This window comes from Oncorhynchus tshawytscha, linkage group LG23 (assembly GCF_018296145.1).
Source record: "Oncorhynchus tshawytscha isolate Ot180627B linkage group LG23, Otsh_v2.0, whole genome shotgun sequence".
NCBI lineage: Eukaryota > Metazoa > Chordata > Actinopteri > Salmoniformes > Salmonidae > Oncorhynchus > Oncorhynchus tshawytscha.
Window position 1 is genome coordinate 14151612 of NC_056451.1, and position 18577 is coordinate 14170188.

Sequence of the window (18577 nt, forward strand, 5' to 3'; positions counted from 1 at the left end):
ACATAGATTGTTCTATTGTGTTAAAGATTGTACGTTTGTTTGTGTAACTCTGTGTTGTTTTTGTCGCACTGCTTTGCTTTATCTTGGCCAGGTCGCAGTTGTTAATGAGAACTTGTGCTCAACTGGCCTACCTGGTTAAACAAATAAAAAATGTAAAAAACAAGCAATGGACATTAGATCGGTGTAAATCTGTCCTTGTGTCTGATGAGTCCAAATTTGAGATATTTGGTTCCAACTGCTGTGTCTTTGTGAGGCGCAGAGTAGGTGAACGGATGATCTCCCCATGTGTGGTTCCAACCGTGAAGCATGGAAGAGGAGGTGTGGGGGTGCTTTGCTGGGGATACCGTCTGTGATTTATTTCTAATTCAAGGCACACCTAACCAGCATGGCTACCACAGCATTCTGCAGCAATACTCCATTCCATCTGGTTTGCACTTAGTGGGACTTTCATTTGCTTTTCAACAGGACAATGACTCAACACACCCCCAGGCTGTGTAAGGGCTATTTGACCAAGAAGGAGCGTGATGGAGTGCTGTATTAGATGACCTGGCCTCCACAATCACCCGATCTCAACCAAATTGAGATGGTTTGGGATGAGTTGGACCGCAGAGTGAAGTAAAAGCAGCCAACAAGTGCTCAGCATATGTGGGAACTCCTTCAAGACTGTTGGAAAAGCAATCCAGGTGAAGCTGGTTGAGAGAATGCCGAGAGTGTGCAAAGCTGTAATCAAGAGAAAGAATGGCTACTTTGAAGAATCTCAAATTGAAAATAGATTTTGATTTGTTTAACACATTTTTGGTTACTACATGATTCCATATGTGTTTTTTCACAGTTTTTATGTCTTCACTATTATTCTACAATGTAGGAAATAGTAAAAAATAAAGAAAACCCTTGAATGAGTAGGTGTGTCCAAACTTGTGTGTATATATATATATATGGAATATATATCTGCCAAAATTATATATATACACACACAGTAGACACACATCCAGGTGACTGTCGCGATGAAGACAATGACCATGAAGAAGGACAGGATGAACCCACCACTCTGCCAAACAGAATAGAGAAAGGGCTGGCACTGTGAATATATATACAGTGCCTTGCGAAAGTATTCGGCCCCCTTGAACTTTGCGACCTTTTGCCACATTTCAGGCTTCAAACATAAAGATATAAAACTGTATTTTTTTGTGAAGAATCAACAACAAGTGGGACACAATCATGAAGTGGAACGACATTTATTGGATATTTCAAACTTTTTTAACAAATCAAAAACTGAAAAATTGGGCGTGCAAAATTATTCAGCCCCTTTACTTTTAGTGCAAACTCTCCAGAAGTTCAGTGAGGATCTCTGAATGATCCAATGTTGACCTAAATGACTAACAGTAAATCACATGTTTTACTGCACTGGGCCTTTAACAAACAGAATCAGAAACAAAATCTATATCGGACATTGTTGTGTGTCTGAGCAAGAAAGGAAAGGTCACCTTTTGCAGCAGTAGACACAGTAGACACACGTCCAGGTGACTGTCACGATGAAGACAACGACCATGAAGAAGTACATGATGAAGTAGAGAACCTGCCACTCTGCCAAACAGAATAGAGAAAGGACTGGCACTGTGAATGTAGTATCTCACAGCAGATGGAAACAAGTATGTCGGGATGAACACCAATACACAAACGGGATCAGCATACATCACGGCAGAGGACAAAGACAGACAGCTTTCTTAGTCACCAAGTGATGAGATCTAGTCGAATTTAATCTCTCATGTAATAGAATCAGATATAGTCTATAATGTTGTTATAACATTGTAACAGGCTTTGATATAATATGGTATGATAAGGTAAGATGTGGTGTTCTGTGTTGTGGTACTCACTGACTGTATCCACTCGAAGGACTCTGAAGAGCAGGTATTCAGTCTTCTCCCTCAGCAGCTGACTTTGCAGCAGAATGGCCAGTTTAGGACCAGGGACTGGCCCCTCAGGACCCTGCACTGAGAACCTCAGCACTGTGCTACACACACACACACACACACAATGTGTAAAAAAACATGGGTGCTTTGTATCCATTTTCTGCATTGGGCAATACCTGATATCTGAGTGTCCCCATAGGCCCCTTAGGTGGATGCCATTGTCCAGGACTTGGAGCAGTGCGGCCAACTGTCTGAGCACGGTGTCCTTCTGTGACACACTCACCTGGGCCAGTGCTACCAACATCTCCACCTCCACCTCCTCACGACCACCAGGGTCTGTGGACACACACACTGTGGGAACATTCCCACTCTGACAGAACACACATATGCTGTACGTGCTGTTCAGCTCTTCCTCCTAATGCTCGTCATGGTCCGTGGGGAAACACAGTCTGAGAACACACACACACATCTACCTGGCCGCACTTCCATGGTGGCTGTGGCGGTGCTGCTGCGTCCCTGGGTGTCTGTGACACGCAGCTGGAACAGATAGGTCCCCTCCACCAAGTTGGCCAGGTACAGGGAGGCCTGCTGCTCTGAACCATACAGCACATCCTGGGGGAACGGCAGGACAGAGTAGTTCCTACCTTAAAGTAATTCCTACTTCCTACCAGTTTAGCTAACAGCATATTACAAGTTCAAACTATATTTACCGTATACCTAAGTATCAAGACTCCTCTCACTCACCCCAGCAGCAGGGCTCTGACTGTCCCAGACCCAGAGGAAGTCCACCGTGGCTGGGTCACCATCCGTCACTGAGCCTCTGAGCACCAGGGAGTTGTTGGGTAGGGCTCGGGTGTGGCTGCCGCTGGCATGTGCTACAGGTGGAAGGCTTCTGGCTGAGGGAGGATGGACAACAGGCTGTAGATGAATACCATCATGTTCAACCAGCCTGGGTGATGATGTCTCATCTTGTTTTGAACAGTTTTGCTGTGTTTGAAGCATTGTGTGATTTCTTAGCAGGTTGATGTTTATTGTCATGAATTATTGTTAGGGTTAGGCATTAGGGTTAGCAGTGTGGTTAAGGTTAGGTTTAAAATCACATTTTAGTACTTTGTGTCTGTGCCAGCTAGGGACCACTCTGCAGAGCTGCCTCCAGTATATGAGTCATCCCAATAAATGCCAACCTGTGTTTTCTTACCCTCTTGAACCCTGTGAGCAAGGCACTGTCTTTCAGCCCTTCCTGGTCACTCACAGTCAGACTAAATGTATAGCGGCCCGCTCTGAGGCTCGTTACTATGGCTATGGGCTTGTCCACACCCTGTGTCCTTGACCCTGGATGACCTCTACAAAACAACACAGAAAATGACATTGTAAGAAGGCTCTTCAGCTTGTTCTTCATATCTTTATAGACTTTTATGGACTCAACCTTTGACCTATATGAACAGTGTTGTTACCTGATGGTGTCCCAGTGGTAGCTGGTAACGACGTGGTCATCAGTGCTGCTGCTTCCGTCCAAGGTGACGCTGGTCACTGGGAGGGTCAGCTGCCTGTTAGGACCCACTATAGCCACAGGGGCTCCGTTTGACACCTTGAGCTCAGCTATGGGGGTGCTTTTGTTCTCTATGGGACAGAGCAAAACAGGTAATTTGTTGAAACGTCCTATTCATGTTTTGATACCCTTGGCTTTACCTTGGGTTTACTACTAGGTGGACTAAGGTAAAGGAATGCCTGAAGTTAACTGCCTGAGGACAATCCAATGCTGTAGAACACATCTGATACTCTGTTATAATCTTAATACTGTCCTTATGTCATTTACCTGTCTTCTGAGTGACAGAGGCACTGGCAGAGGGGGTAGCTGCAGTAGGGTTATCCTGCCTGTGGGCCAGGGTAGCAGCAAGGCCAGGGCTGGAGGTGAGAGTGACATGGCTGGGGTAGGGCATTTGGTCATTCTCCACTGACTGAATGACTTTCACTGTAGCCATGGTGGAGTCTGACAACCCGGCAGAATCTGTAATGGTCAACCTGGAAAAAAATCCAGATGAATCCAGCTACTCTTGTAGCTTGTATTGTGGTGGTGGGGAAACATTGATGGTAATGGCTTACACAGTATCTATGTCACGTTTCCATGAGGCTACATTTAAAAAGAATGTCAGCTAAGGTTTTTTATAGGGAAGATATAACTATCTAAAGGCAGAAAACCGTTGGTCCTGTATTATTGTTAGTTAAACACCAACTATGATTAATAGAGACCGTGCACTGTAACTGTCAGTGCAGTCTGACCTTTGTTCCATGGTAGAGCAGCATACCCAAACTATTTGATTGATTGATTTATTTCACTATTTGAATTTCAGGCTTGAATTGACTGGGATGAAATTGATTTGGACCCTAAGTTTAGGCCACAGAGGTCCTATCCATACCTGAATGTGTACTCCCCAGGGGCAAGGTTGGATAGGTTGAGAATCTGTGTGTCTGAGAAAGCTCCAAGCTCTATGGATGGACCTCCAACCTGCTCCCAGTGATGGCTGATGATCACTCCATCATCAGCACTCTCTATGAGGGACCATCAAACACAAGATAGTCATAATATAGGCCAAATCTATTCTGTAAACGGACACACATGATATCTCATTAGGTGGGTGCTTGATAGAATTCACAGTCAAATAATTGGATAGGACCTGCGGACTCAAACTCATCAACAGATTTAAATACGGGCTAACATTATTTAAATACAGCAGTAAGACAATGTTTCGACCCAAAACAGATCTTCATCCTCGATTGAAACGTTGTTTTTGTTTCACATCAATAAATGTTGGAGTATTTCAAATCAAATCAAATCAAATTTATTTATATAGCCCTTCGTACATCAGCTGATATCTCAAAGTGCTGTACAGAAACCCAGCCTAAAACCCCAAACAGCAAGCAATGCAGGTGTAGAAGCACGGTGGCTAGGAAAAACTCCCTAGAAAGGCCAAAACCTAGGAAGAAACCTAGAGAGGAACCAGGCTATGTGGGGTGGCCAGTCCTCTTCTGGCTGTGCCGGGTGGAGATTATAACAGAACATGGCCAAGATGTTCAAATGTTCATAAATGACCAGCATGGTCGAATAATAATAAGGCAGAACAGTTGAAACTGGAGCAGCAGCACAGTCAGGTGGAAGTTGAAACTGGAGCAGCAGCATGGCCAGGTGGACTGGGGACAGCAAGGAGTCATCATGTCAGGTAGTCCTGGGGCATGGTCCTAGGGCTCAGGTCAGTTGAAACTGGAACAGCAGCATGGCCAGGTGGACTGGGGACAGCAAGGAGTCATCATGTCAGGTAGTCCTGGAGCTCAGGTCCTAGGGCTCAGGTCCTCTGAGAGAGAGAAAGAAAGAGAGAAGGAGAGAATTAGAGAACGCACACTTAGATTCACACAGGACACCGAATAGGACAGGAGAAGTACTCCAGATATAACAAACTGACCCCAGCCCCCAACACATAAACTACTGCAGCATAAATACTGGAGGCTGAGACAGGAGGGGTCAGGAGACACTGTGGCCCCATCCGAGGTCACCCCGGACAGGGCCAAACAGGAAGGATATAACCCCACCCACTTTGCCAAAGCACAGCCCCCACACCACTAGAGGGATATCTTCAACCACCAACTTACCATCCTGAGACAAGGCTGAGTATAGCCCACAAAGATCTCCGCCACGGCACAACCCAAGGGGGGCGCCAACCCAGACAGGATGACCACAACAGTGAATCAACCCACTCAGGTGACGCACCCCCTCCAGGGACGGCATGAGAGAGCCCCAGTAAGCCAGTGACCCAGCCCCTGTAATAGGGTTAGAGGCAGAGAATCCCAGTGGAAAGAGGGGAACCGGCCAGGCAGAGACAGCAAGGGCGGTTCGTTGCTCCAGAGCCTTTCCGTTCACCTTCCCACTCCTGGGCCAGACTACACTCAATCATATGACCCACTGAAGAGATGAGTCTTCAGTAAAGACTTGAAGGTTGAGACCGAGTTTGCGTCTCTGACATGGGTAGGCAGACCGTTCCATAAAAATGGAGCTCTATAGGAGAAAGCCCTGCCTCCAGCTGTTTGCTTAGAAATTCTAGGGACAATTAGGAGGCCTGCGTCTTGTGACCGTAGCGTACGTGTAGGTATGTACGGCAGGACCAAATCAGAGAGATAGGTAGGAGCAAGCCCATGTAATGCTTTGTAGGTTAGCAGTAAAACCTTGAAATCAGCCCTTGCTTTGACAGGAAGCCAGTGTAGAGAGGCTAGCACTGGAGTAATATGATCAAATTTTTTGGTTCTAGTCAGGATTCTAGCAGCCGTATTTAGCACTAACTGAAGTTTATTTAGTGCTTTATCCGGGTAGCCGGAAAATAGAGCATTGCAGTAGTCTAACCTAGAAGTGACAAAAGCATGGATTAATTTTTCTGCATCATTTTTGGACAGAAAGTTTCTGATTTTTGCAATGTTACGTAGATGGAAAAAAGATGTCCTTGAAATGGTCTTGATATGTTCTTCAAAAGAGAGATCAGGGTCCAGAGTAACGCCGAGGTCCTTCACAGTTTTATTTGAGACGACTGTACAACCATTAAGATTAATTGTCAGATTCAACAGAATATCTCTTTGTTTCTTGGGACCTAGAACAAGCATCTCTGTTTTGTCCGAGTTTAATAGTAGAAAATTTGCAGCCATCCACTTCCTTATGTCTGAAACACATGCTTCTAGCGAGGGCAATTTTGGGGCTTCACCATGTTTCATTGAAATGTACAGCTGTGTGTCATCCGCATAGCAGTGAAAGTTTACATTATGTTTTCGAATAACATCCCCAAGAGGTAAAATATATAGTGAGAACAATAGTGGTCCTAAACGGAACCTTGAGGAACACCGAAATTTACAGTTGATTTGTCAGAGGACAAACCATTCACAGAGACAAACTGATATCTTTCCGACAGATAAGATCTAAACCAGGCCAGAACTTGTCCGTGTAGACCAATTTGGGTTTCCAATCTCTCCAAAAGAATGTGGTGATCGATGGTATCAAAAGCGGCACTAAGGTCTAGGAGCACGAGGACAGATGCAGAGCCTCGGTCCGATGCCATTAAAATGTCATTTACCACCTTCACAAGTGCCGTCTCAGTGCTATGATGGGGTCTAAAACCAGACTGAAGCATTTCGTATACATTGTTTGTCTTCAGGAAGGCAGTGAGTTGCTATTTGAGTGTGCATGCCCTAATTGCTCTTAGTCCAGTATTTGATATTAGACTAAACTCCTTGATCTGTAATGTTTATTCATCTGTCTGATACTACTACTGGTGACAAGAGGAAGACTGCCCTCTACTGATTCATCAACACCATGTCCAGCAGCATCTCAACATCCACAGAGGAACATTTCTCCTTTCCATTTCTCATTTTTGGGGGACTGTCAGCTAAAAACAAATTATTTATTGAGGTTGTTACAAACTTGGAAAAGAAAGAACACACTGATGCAAAAACCATTTCTCGATTGAATGAATATTGTCTTACATTTACATTTTAGTAATTTAGGAGACACTCTTATCCAGAGCGAAATACAGGAACAACTAGGGTTAAGTGCCTTGCTCAAGGGCACATCGACAGATTTTTCACCTAGTCGGCTCTGGGACTCGGTTACTGGCCCAACGCTCTTAACCACTAGGCTACCTGCCACCCCAGCTATATAGTATTATTTGCAAACTATTCAATTACATGATATCTGAAACAGATAGCTCATTTTGTTTTCAATAATACAGTAATTGTTCATTTATAAGGCGTTTAGAAGTAGAATATACACACCACGATGGAAATGGCCGCTTCTCTGTTGCCCTCTTTCATTGGGAAGTTTTGTTCTAGCATCTATTTTTTTCAGTTTTTGACATAGTTTATTTTAAAGTACTGCCCAAAGATTATGTTAAAGTAGGCTGGCTTGGCCTGAAAGCAATTCTGTTAAAACATGTTCTAATGTTCATTAGGTATAACCCATAAGTCCTCACAGTCTTTCTATGTCAAGCAAACAGTATGTATTGTAGCTATAAGAAATAGTTTAAATTCAGCTTGTAAACTGAAATAAGCATTTTCCCCACATTTCATATATTTAAGTCAGAGGAGAATCACTGGGTCCAACGTGACAGTGGCCTACATGTCAAATCTGGTCTCCAAGGGGAAAAGCCTGGTCACAGCTCCCTCTCTTGGCTCAAAGGGCAAAGCCGCTCACAGTGCTACTGGTGACCTGCACCACCCGTCAAAGCCCCAAAAGGCTAAAGTCCTATATTAGTCCATCCTGCTTGTTGACCCCATCAACCCCAATGAAATCAGGATGATCCTGAGGAAGGTTGGTTGTCTAGGCTCATCTCAGATGGCTGTGTCATGTCCTAAGCTATCCCAGCGGGCCTCACAGTGTCCAGTCCTGTCCCAGAGTGCTGTGCAGCATGTGGAAGGCAGTGCCTGTCAGGTGCCTGGCCACATTTCCTTCCCACTGACAGAGAAGCAGCTGAACAACATAACAAAGAAAGAAATGAAAAGATTGGAAGAAAAAAAATGGATAAATAAAAAGAAAGGACCTGGAAAAGAAATGGAGCAAACTGCAGAGGCCTAAAGTGATCCTCAAGCTGCGGCGAGGTGAAACCCGCCCTCGGAAGCAGCAGACTGAAGTCAACAGCCAGCCAGAAGGAAGGGGGCTCTGCAAGTACGTCAGATAAGGTGTCTATCGACAAAGTACAGAAGAGAGCAGCCAGTCAGATGGAACGAGGAGAACTCCAAATCCAAACGCTTCTTCAATATCCCTCCCAGCCAGAAGAAGTCTAGAGTCATTAATATTTACTCATATGCATTTGCACCCAGCCACGTAGCCAATCACCATACACACACAAGCACTAACAACATTTGCTTTTAAGTTTAGGTTTGCAGCATCTATTAGTTTGAAAATACACTTTTACATTAACCACACACAGTGTGTAGTATTTGTATTCATATCAGTCTGTTTTATGGTACATCAGAGCTGTGACTGATCATTTATCTGATATATATTTATCTTTAGTAGGCCTTCTCTAAAAGTAAATAGTAACATTATGGTAAGGTTAGTCACCATCCAAAGCCAACTATTTCATACATACGGCTGCCGTTGATGATGGTTGAAAGTGACACGACCTGGGTTACTGGGAGGGTGACGGCTTTGGGGGTCTGGTTCCTTCTCGCCACTGTAAAGTTAGAGATATTCCATCCATTAGAACTGTCAGCCATGTGTGACTGCTGTGTGCCCTTTCTAATTAATCCAGGAAATAAACTTCAGCTCATGCTTGTAAAAACCATTGTGTTTGTGACTGTACCAGTTTGGGGCTCTGGGCCGACGGGGGCTACCAGTTCCACTGTGTCCCTGGGCAACGTTTGCTCTACAGGATTGTCAGATTATACAGAGACAAGCGATTGAGAATAAAACAAGAAAATATGAGATAGAAACAGGTTATGTAACAGGGGGAACAAAGAATATGAAAGACTACCTACAATCACCAATTAAGGTTTCAAAAAATCCAATGAACAGAAACATATTGCAGTACCTGTCTGTGTGGATGTGGTCAGGGGTACAGTACTGGAGAGATGAGATGGGGCTTTAGTAGGATGGGAAGTCTTTATTTGGCTCGGTTGGGAGGAGTGAACACTGTCATTCTGTGGTTTGGGCGTGAATGGTGGCCGTGAGCTGGCCAAGGATGTGTTCTGTAGTTCACTATCCTACAAAGAAAACAACAGCAAATACATTACTATTTGTATTAGTAAAACAAGACTTGTTAATAAAGAATCTGTATTGCAAATTCCCAAATGAACCCTCTCTCCAAATCACCCTCCAAATCCCCCTCCTGGGAATGGCTGACAAGCCTACATTAGTAAGAGAAGCTATGTGGATTACAGTATGTCCTATTCTCAAAGGATATGTGAAGGTCAGGCACGCTGAGTGAATGTGACTACAGAGCAATTGAGTCAGCAAAATGTCACTGTAATAACACACACACACACACATATATGCAGACTGTCAGCTGGGTGACCGTTTATCATACCTCAGGGAAGTAACCCTATTTAAAATGTCCCAGCTGTTTTACAGGAGATATTTCCAACTATCTGCCTTAATTTAGACAGACTGCTTTTTCATGGCCAGTTTGTCCACTAATTGTGAGCTAAATCTAATCACTGTATTGGATCTATGTAACCCAGTATCATTTCCACTGTGTCCTGGCAAACATGTGGTCCTCATACGGCCTGAAACCCTTTCCATGTCATCATTTTTTGTTGCGTTATGATTCCTGCCCATTGTTTCATCTGAAACGTACTTTCTTGTTTTCAGGTGTAGTGCCAGACGTAGGGTCACTGGGGGGTGCCCCCTGGTTGATAGTCGCCCCAGTGGAAGGACTGGGCAGGCTTCTTTCAGCCCCTTCTGTTGCAAATCCCAGCCCCACTAGCCTGCCTTCACTTTCCGATAGGTTGAAACCATCCCTCCCTTCCAATGCTGCAGGCCAATCTAGAAGATCCCCACCAGTATCCTCAGGGACAAGTTCACTCTCAGGGTATTCCAAACCCATCCCACCTGGGCCATCAAAATCCATCTGGGGCCCATCTAACAGGGCTAGGTCATTCAGTGCCTCCACGTCCCCAGAGGGGTGGGGCCTCCAGCGACTGGGGTAGGGCTCCCCCTGACCAGAGACTGGAGCAGCAGGGTCTGGGGGGATCAGCTGCTTTCTTTGTGTCACTGAACACAACACAGTGGCGAGTGTACGATAATGAACAAATGGACTCAATAACAGCAAACGTAATTCTTCTGCTGATCTCATAAGGGGATATTGAGTGCACAAGCAGATCCTGGTAAACATCACCCAAATATACTGCCACTCTTAGAATGAATCAATAAGCTTTTTGGAGGTACTTAAAGGGCACATTTGGGTTCATTATCCTGTTACTAATTGTTCATTTTAACCTGGGAAAAGCATCTCTCAGTGAAACCATTGTCTTTTTAACACCATGGTTGTCACACCCTGATCTGTTTCACCTGTCTTTGTGATTGTCTCCACCCCCCTCCGGGTGTCGCCCATCTTCCTCATTATCCCCTGTGTATTTATACCTGTGTTCTCTGTTCATCTGGTTTGTCAAGCCAACCAGTGGTTTGCCTCAGCGCCTGCTTTTCCCAGTCTCTCTTTTTCTCACCCTCCTGGTTTTGACCCTTGCCTGTCCTGACTCTGAGCCCGCCTGCCTGACCACTCTGCCTGACCCTGAGCCTGCCTGCCAACCTGTACCTTTGCCCCACCTCTGGATTATTGACCTCTGCCTACCCTGACCCTGCCTGCCGTCCAAACATGACTGATGTTTGTTAACTTTATGAATCCTACGATACAACATAGAACACACAGCAAAAATATTCATTTAACATTAGGTACAGTCACAAGAATGTCATTTTAAAGATGGCCCCTAACCTTCCACATAGTGCAGGATGAGACAGAGAAGCAGGTGAGCTCCTATCTGCATGATGCACAGAAACATTACACATTGTCCCAGATAATAATAATACTAATAATCACATCACCTACTGTATCTACCAATGACAACTTTGTTACTAACAATAGCAACATGGATTCTCCTACCCACAGAGAATGACCGTCAGTATCCTCCTGCCTCATGTTGAGTGGATGGTGTGTGACTCAGTGTAATGCCACATGCCACCTTGGCAAGGATGACACAGCACCTCTCTCTGCCCATACTTCCCATGGTGGACTCTACTGGTGGTCACCTGTTACTGCTGTCACCCTGCTGTGCGCTTACTGTGTAGGTAAACAATTATCATATTTATGTTGTTTCAGCTAATTGTTAAGGGTAGTGGTTAGGATAAAGTGTTATTCTAATATAGGGTTAAAGATCAAGGGTCACTGTATTTGAACTCAGGACAAAGCACTGCATTTGAACTCAGGGTTGATCCCATTATCTGGGCTTTTGTATATCATGCTGAGAAAGTCACTGAATATACTGACACCATAGAAGGCTCTAAATAACTAATTAATCAATCAATTACTTAATCATGAGTAACCCTAACATATTGGTAATGTGTGGTCGCACTAAAACACTACATCCAATAAAGTCAACAAGCTGATTTCCTTTACTTTCTCCCAATCCCCTATAACGCTGTTTCACCACCAAGGACAGCGACTACCCTCGGCGAGAGAGGTAGTGGAGAAAAAGGGGTTTATGAGGCCTTTGATATTGACGCAACCAACTTTTTTGTCTAGACTGGGGTCTGCTACATTATTCTAGAAGCCAACGTCATTAGCCTACTAACCTCACGGTTGTTGAGGGGATAACATGGTTCGAATGTGTAGCCTAATACAACAGGACATTGAATTGAAATAGACACTACCGAGCAAGCCAGAGCAGTTCAACTATTCAAAGCAGCCCTCCGGCACTGTTACTGCTCATACCTGATACTGATCATACCAGTTACTGCTCATACCTGTTACTGCTCATACAGCACTTGCGAAAGATGTAGCTACACGTGAGACACTCACCAAGGATGAAGGGTGCAAAAATGTATCCAAATAGCGTTAGAAGTGAACGTCGTTGTTCCAGTCGAAAAGACAAATTAGGGGGTGTAATTTCCCGGCGCTCAGACACTGTGCAGTCGAAATACGCTTAGCTCGGCTCGGATGCCACTGTCTTGTTCACGCCAGCTACTGTACCATCCTTCTCCGCTGTTCCCCTGCTGCTGTTACCAGTAGACATCCTTTGTAGCTCTTTTGGGCGCAGCCGGCTGGGTGGTGGTAGGTCTCGAGAGGCAATTTGATCTGCAGCTGAGCAAAATTAGTGCGCACTGATATTCGGGGAAAGGATGCTCATCTCATGATGCTCACCATCACTGCCTGGCCTCGGTGGCTTGCCTTCCATGCAAGGGGATGGGGACGAGATATCTTCAATATACAGTACCAGTCAAAAGATTGGACACACCTACTCATTCAAGGGGTTTTCTTAATTTTTTTACTATTTTCAACATTGTAGAATAATAGTGAAGACTTCAAAACTATGAAATAACACATGGAATTATGTAGTAACCAAAAATGTGTTAAACAAATCAAAATATATATTTTACAGTTGAGATTCTTCAAAGTAGCCACCCTTTGCTTTAATGACATCTTTGCACACTCTCTGCATTCTCTCAACCAGCTTCACGAGGAATGCTTTTCCAACAGTCTTGAAGGAGTTCCCACATATGCTGATCACTTGTTGGCTGCTTTTCTTTCACTCTGCGGTCCAACTCATCCCAAACCATCTCAATTGGGTTGAGGTCGGGTGATTGTAGATGCCAGGTCATCTGATGCAGCACTCCATCACTCTCCTTGTTCAAATAGCCCTTACACAGCCTGGAAGTGTGTTTTGGGTCATTGTCCTGTTGAAAAACAAATGATAGTCCCACTAAGCGCAAACCAGATGGGATGGCGTATGGCCGCAGAATGCTGTGGTAGCCATGCTAATAATTTGTTTAACTCTTTTTTGGTTACCACATGATTCCATATGTGTTATTTCATAGTTTTGATGTCTTCACTATTGTTCTACAATGTATGAAATAGTCCAAATAAACAAAACCCCTGGAATTAATAGGTGTGTTCAAACTTTTGACTCGTACATTATACCTATTATTATTATTATTATTATATAATTTGATACTTGTTTTAATCCATATATTTATTCGATGTTCAAACAGGACTATCAACAGAGTTGGTACAGAAATGACCCCCCCATTGAATAAATAAATAAATACATAAAGTACAAGCAAAACAACAACAAACAATTATAACACTTATTATTATTATTATTATTATTATTGTGCGGCCCTTGTCTGGACACTTTCAGTTTCACCCAGTGACTGCATGGTTTCTCCCGAAAAGGGGCGTATTTACGGAGAATCGAAACCAACATTTTCCAGTCTGAACTTCTATTGCAATCCATGGTCTGTCATGAAAATAGTTATATTTATTTTATAGTCTGAATTTGAAAATCTGCATTACTATATAGCATGTAGTATTAAGTAAGCCGCTTAACTTACACGTCACCTTATTTGGAAGGTGTCAGTTGGGAGTAAGTGGAGCTGAATGCAGTTTTTGTTCTCATGGTTGTGTAAAAGTGAAAAAGAGAGATGGGGGACAAGAAACAAGACTCAGTGGAAAGGTAAGTGACAAGCCAGATATGTTTACGATAGGTTATAGGCTCTGTCGGGGCACGGTGACAACATTTGGTATGTGGTGGGTTTGATTCCTGCACATACAGCACTGAATCATGTTAGCGATCACTTTGGATTAAAGAAAGCATCTACTAAATCAGAGGCCATATTATTATAGGTGTCTGGCATTTTGTAAAGTCAGTCTATTTTCCCATTCATAATTGATTAATACCTCTCTTGTGATCCTCTTATGATACCTACATAAACAGGCCAGCAGATGGCAATAAGAACCAGACGAGTGACTCCCTCCAACAGGTTACAGCCCCTGGAAATTCCAAGGGGAGAAAGAAGAGAGGAAAGAAAAAGAGGAGTGCCAAGAAGATGGAGGACAAGGAGGGAGAGATGGACAAATTTGCCCCATTGCAGTCTGTCCTGGTTCAATCACAATCAGAGGAATCTAGCCCAGCCCAATCCCCATCAGTGCAAGCTGACCCACCCTTAGGGCAATCTAATCGAGAGAAACCTACACCAGAGCAACCTATCCCGGAGCAACCCAAACCAGAGACACCCAAACCAGCACAACGTAACCCTGCCCAACCACTTACAGGGCATCAAAACCCAGCCACGCTCCCTTCAGCGCTACCCAATCAAGCCCAACCAGAGCAACCCAATCCAGTGCACCCTAACCTATCCCAACCACCTTTAGACCATCTCTCCCTAACCCAGTCAAAGGACCAGCCAACTGAAGCCCAACCACATCCAGATCAGGGTCCTCCAACCCGGTTATCCACAGATCAGTCATCTCCACAACAGTCTTCACCAGATCAGCCAGATCCGTCATCTCCACACCAGTCATCACCAGATCAGTCATCTCCAAACCAGTCATCACCAGATCAGTCATCTCCACAACAGTCATCACCAGATCATCCAGATCCGTCATCTCCACATTTGTCATCACCAGATCCGTCATTTCCACACCAGTCATCACCAGATCAGTCATCTCCACAACAGTCATCACCAGATCATCCAGATCCGTCATCTCCACACCAGTCATCACCAGATCAGTCATATCCAAACCAGTCATCACCAGATCAGTCATCTCCACAACAGTCATCTCCACAACAGTTATTACCTAAACATCCAGATCAGTCATCACAGTCATCTCCAGACGAGGACAAACCTAAGAAAAAGGGAGATCCAAACAAACTTTCCCTTCTGACCTGGAACATAGATGGCCTGGACCTGAACGATATCAAGGAACGTCTCTCAAGGCTACTGGACTACCTGATCAAGTGAGTCACATCAACACACAACACATTTCATCATATAGTTTTTAGGATGAGAAGTTTGTGTGTCATTCCCGTAACCCCCCCCCCACTGCGTGGAGAGAACTGTGACCAATAGGAGGGAGACAGTCGTCACAGTTAATGAGATGAAGTCTGTCCTAGGTTCATCTTCGGCACAATTTTCTTATTCACTTTTGTCACAGAGTAAATTATTTTCACCCTCCCTTTTAAAACTGCACATATGAAACTAGGTTTTCCATCAAAAACAATGTTCTTTTTTTTTTTTCATTAACTGCCTTGTCAAGTCACAGAACAGAATGATATGTTTACGAGTCATTAAACAACATCTTAAGCAGCGAAATAGCATTGTGTTGATTTCTCATGTTCTTTCTCCCTTGAAGGTACCACCCCGACATTGTGCTACTGCAAGAGGTTATTTCACCAATTTACCAGGTTTTACAGCAGGTTCTGAAGCCGTATCATGTGTTGCCAGGTAAGCAATAACATTATAAAAATTCAATTTCTTTAATAATATTTTTTTAAATATTCAATCTCTCAGTATGACATCAATGCTATTGTGGATTATATGACTGTAATTATGTACTGTGTTTATGGTTATCCTTCCTGTGTTATGTTGATATGGTTCATCCCAGGTAGTGACAGAAGCTATTTCACTGTCATACTGCTGAGGAAGTCCAGAGTTCAACTTCTGGAGAGTAGCATAGTGAATTATCCTACCACAGAGATGAGGAGAAATCTGCTTATGGCCCATGTAAGAACACTCTCTGTACCTTGCTTTATCTTTTCCTGTCATCTCTCATTCCATCAAATTTCATTAAGTACTAGAAAATGTGCACAGATATTCAAGTTACACGTGCAGATCTCAAGTTACGATTCTGCCCTTACTCAGTGTCTCTCTGCTCTCTCTGTCGTGGACCAGGTTTCTTTCCTTGGCCATCCATTGTGTGTGATGACGTCCCACATGGAGAGCATGAAGCCCCGATCCCTGGAACGCCAGAACCAGCTGAGGACGGTGTGGAAGACAATGAGGGAGCAGCCCCAGGACCACAGCGTCATCTTTGGGGGAGACACCAACCTCAGGGACTGGGAGGTGAGACAGAGAGAGGGAGCGATGTGTTTGACATGTACATCATGTGTGTATGTCTGCAACGTGTCTGTGTGTGTTTCCAGGTGAAGAACCAGGGTGGTCTACCCGAGAACATCTGTGACGTATGGGAGTCCCTGGGCCAGCCGGAAGACTGCCGGTACACCTGGGACTGTGTCACCAATGACAACAAGGACCTCCCTTTCCCCGCACGCCTGCGCTTCGACCGCATCTTCCTGAGGCAGGCCGGCGAGGGGTCAAAGGTCAGCCCAGATGGCATCACCCTGGTGGGCCTGGAGAGGTTGAATGACTGTCAACGCTTTACCAGTGACCACTGGGGTCTCCTCTGCACCTTCGTCATAAAACCACTCAGTCAAGCAACACCTGAATGATACAAAGGGAACAGTTAGCTGTCCATGTCATGTCAACCTGGAACAGCATAGAAGTCTTTGCCCATCTTCTTTATGTACATTGGGAGATTTTGAGATTTTGACCGAGGATAGAACAGGATTATGGGCACAGCAATAGTGATTAATGACTTCAATTTCTATGTTTGGCAACTGCTGCTGTTCCAAGGCACACTTTTAATTTATCCAGCCACATATTTGTCTGTGCCAACAGGTTATGTACCCTATTCAAGGGCACATTCATACTGTCTTTGGACTTGGAAGCAGAAACTATATTGGCCAACCTCCAGGTTACAGTATCTGATTATTTGTTTTAAACATCACAGCATCAAGCCAATTTCACAATAAACTCATTTTGTTCCAGACAATAATTATTTGTATTTGTAATTATTTCACTTTGATATGACTTTCTATGTCATTTTAATTTGCAAGGCTGTACTGTTTTAGAGAACAGTTTATTAACTTACTGTAACAGATCTCTACCATTTTGCACTCACAAAGTGAACGTGTTGTGTATTAAAAGCCTTATCCAACCATTCAGTAAAAATAGCACACAAGAACCAAACATTTTCCTACTCCAAATGAATGAAGTTAGTTCTGATTTCTCTCCACTAGAGGTAGCTCTGGCCATATCCCAAATCCACTCACTGCGCCAGACACTGAGTGACCTCCAAAAATAAACTCCTTTATCGCATTAGGGATAAAGCCAGCCCTATGAATAACACCTGTCTAGCCCTGATATCACCACCCCAACAGAGCCACCCTCACCGTGAGAGAGAGAAAGCGTGGTGCATTCATTCATGAAACCGGTGCTTTGTCAATGGTATCCATTGTGGCATTAAGATGCCAAATCAGACAAATACAGACAAAACAGACTTCAAACAGTTTTTGTGACTACATGACCACATGTATGCTCTTTCCTGAGCAGCTGGTCTGGTTGAGACTGACGGTATCTAATAGATGTTCTGTCTTGACTGTTTCTTTAATGCTTCTCTCCTCTCTTGGCGTTCTCTATTACTGATAACCTCAAGAATGAATGCTCCCTCATTGAAATGCCTTGAACATTTTGCTATCAATAATGTGCATCAATGGGTATGCAAACGTAGCAGCTGACTCATTTATTTTTTAGGGAGGGGTTGGTCGCAAGGCTAATGATTTGTTTTGACAACCATAGATCTTTTCTTTATATCGCTGATCATATATTTATTGTGTTAGCGTGTGCGTTAGGGTGACTTTCTTCATGAAGTGTGTGAGTCTGTGCTTTTGAGTAAGTGTGTGTGGACATCTTTGTGTGCTATTATGTGCATGATTGTGTATGCGCGCATGTGTGTGTGTGTGCACTCACGATTGTGTGTGTATGCATACGTGCGTTTATATACAGTCATTGGTGTGTGTACGTGTGTGTGTGTGTGTGTGTGTGTGCTGGCTTGCGCACGATTGTATCGGTTTGCTGTGGCTTTCTGTTCCTGCACAGGTTGTTCCCCAAGTTATCTCCCCTAGGACCAGTGCACCCTCTTGTCTGTTTTAGATGGATGGCAGTATCTTCTGTAGGGGGAGAAATGGGTGAACAGGGCCCCAGTGTTTTCCTTTGGAAAATTGATTGGGAGCTCATTTTTGCAGCAGTTTAATCCGAGCCGAATGCAAATATGTCGGCACAGTCTGCCGGAAATTAGGAGAGA

General features: G+C 44.1%; 2 protein-coding genes and 1 long non-coding RNA gene across 5 annotated transcripts; 1 reads left to right on the forward strand and 2 right to left on the reverse strand.

The window, feature by feature from the left end:
* Positions 1–1307: 1307 nt before the first annotated feature.
* Positions 1308–3892, reverse strand: LOC112222618 (dyslexia-associated protein KIAA0319-like). The gene is made up of 7 exons (XM_042304396.1): positions 3727–3892; positions 3365–3530; positions 3109–3253; positions 2655–2828; positions 2384–2522; positions 1875–2246; positions 1308–1584 (listed from the first exon to the last, which is right to left on the reverse strand). Exons 1-7 carry the CDS (start codon positions 3890–3892, stop codon positions 1481–1483), a joined length of 1266 nt encoding a protein of 421 aa, XP_042160330.1. The 3' UTR covers positions 1308–1480.
* A 3591-nt stretch (positions 3893–7483) lies between these two features.
* Positions 7484–12818, reverse strand: LOC121840649. Its single transcript, XR_006079763.1, has 4 exons — positions 12455–12818; positions 9473–9644; positions 9245–9307; positions 7484–9115 (listed from the first exon to the last, which is right to left on the reverse strand). It is a non-coding gene; the product is annotated as an uncharacterized LOC121840649 (long non-coding RNA).
* A 1016-nt stretch (positions 12819–13834) lies between these two features.
* On the forward strand, positions 13835–17269 carry LOC112222872 (tyrosyl-DNA phosphodiesterase 2). 3 transcript variants are annotated; one of them, XM_024385719.2, is made up of 7 exons: positions 13835–14108; positions 14370–14992; positions 15092–15392; positions 15788–15879; positions 16040–16158; positions 16327–16497; positions 16578–17269. In XM_024385719.2, the coding sequence occupies exons 1-7, from the start codon at positions 14077–14079 to the stop codon at positions 16881–16883; spliced, it is 1644 nt and encodes a 547-aa protein (XP_024241487.1). In that variant the 5' UTR covers positions 13835–14076; the 3' UTR covers positions 16884–17269. The 3 variants fall into 3 exon arrangements, with proteins under 3 accessions (XP_024241487.1, XP_024241488.1, XP_024241486.1); XM_024385720.2 differs by having other exon boundaries at positions 14370–14932; positions 15131–15392; XM_024385718.2 differs by having other exon boundaries at positions 13836–14108; positions 14370–15392.
* The last annotated feature ends 1308 nt before the right edge of the window (positions 17270–18577 follow it).

Coding starts and splice junctions, on each gene's coding strand:
- LOC112222872 (XM_024385718.2), top strand. CDS start 14,077: ATGGGGGACAAGAAACAAGACTCAGTGGAAAG. Junction 14,109..14,369: donor AAACAAGACTCAGTGGAAAG/GTAAGTGACAAG, acceptor CTACATAAACAG/GCCAGCAGATGGCAATAAGA. Junction 16,159..16,326: donor GAAATCTGCTTATGGCCCAT/GTAAGAACACTC, acceptor GTCGTGGACCAG/GTTTCTTTCCTTGGCCATCC.
- LOC112222618 (XM_042304396.1), bottom strand. CDS start 3,892: ATGGCTACAGTGAAAGTCATTCAGTCAGTGGAGAATGACCAAATGCCC. Junction 2,829..3,108: donor TGCTCACAGGGTTCAAGAGG/GTAAGAAAACAC, acceptor ATTCATCTACAG/CCTGTTGTCCATCCTCCCTC. Junction 2,523..2,654: donor GTCAGAGCCCTGCTGCTGGG/GTGAGTGAGAGG, acceptor CCGTTCCCCCAG/GATGTGCTGTATGGTTCAGA.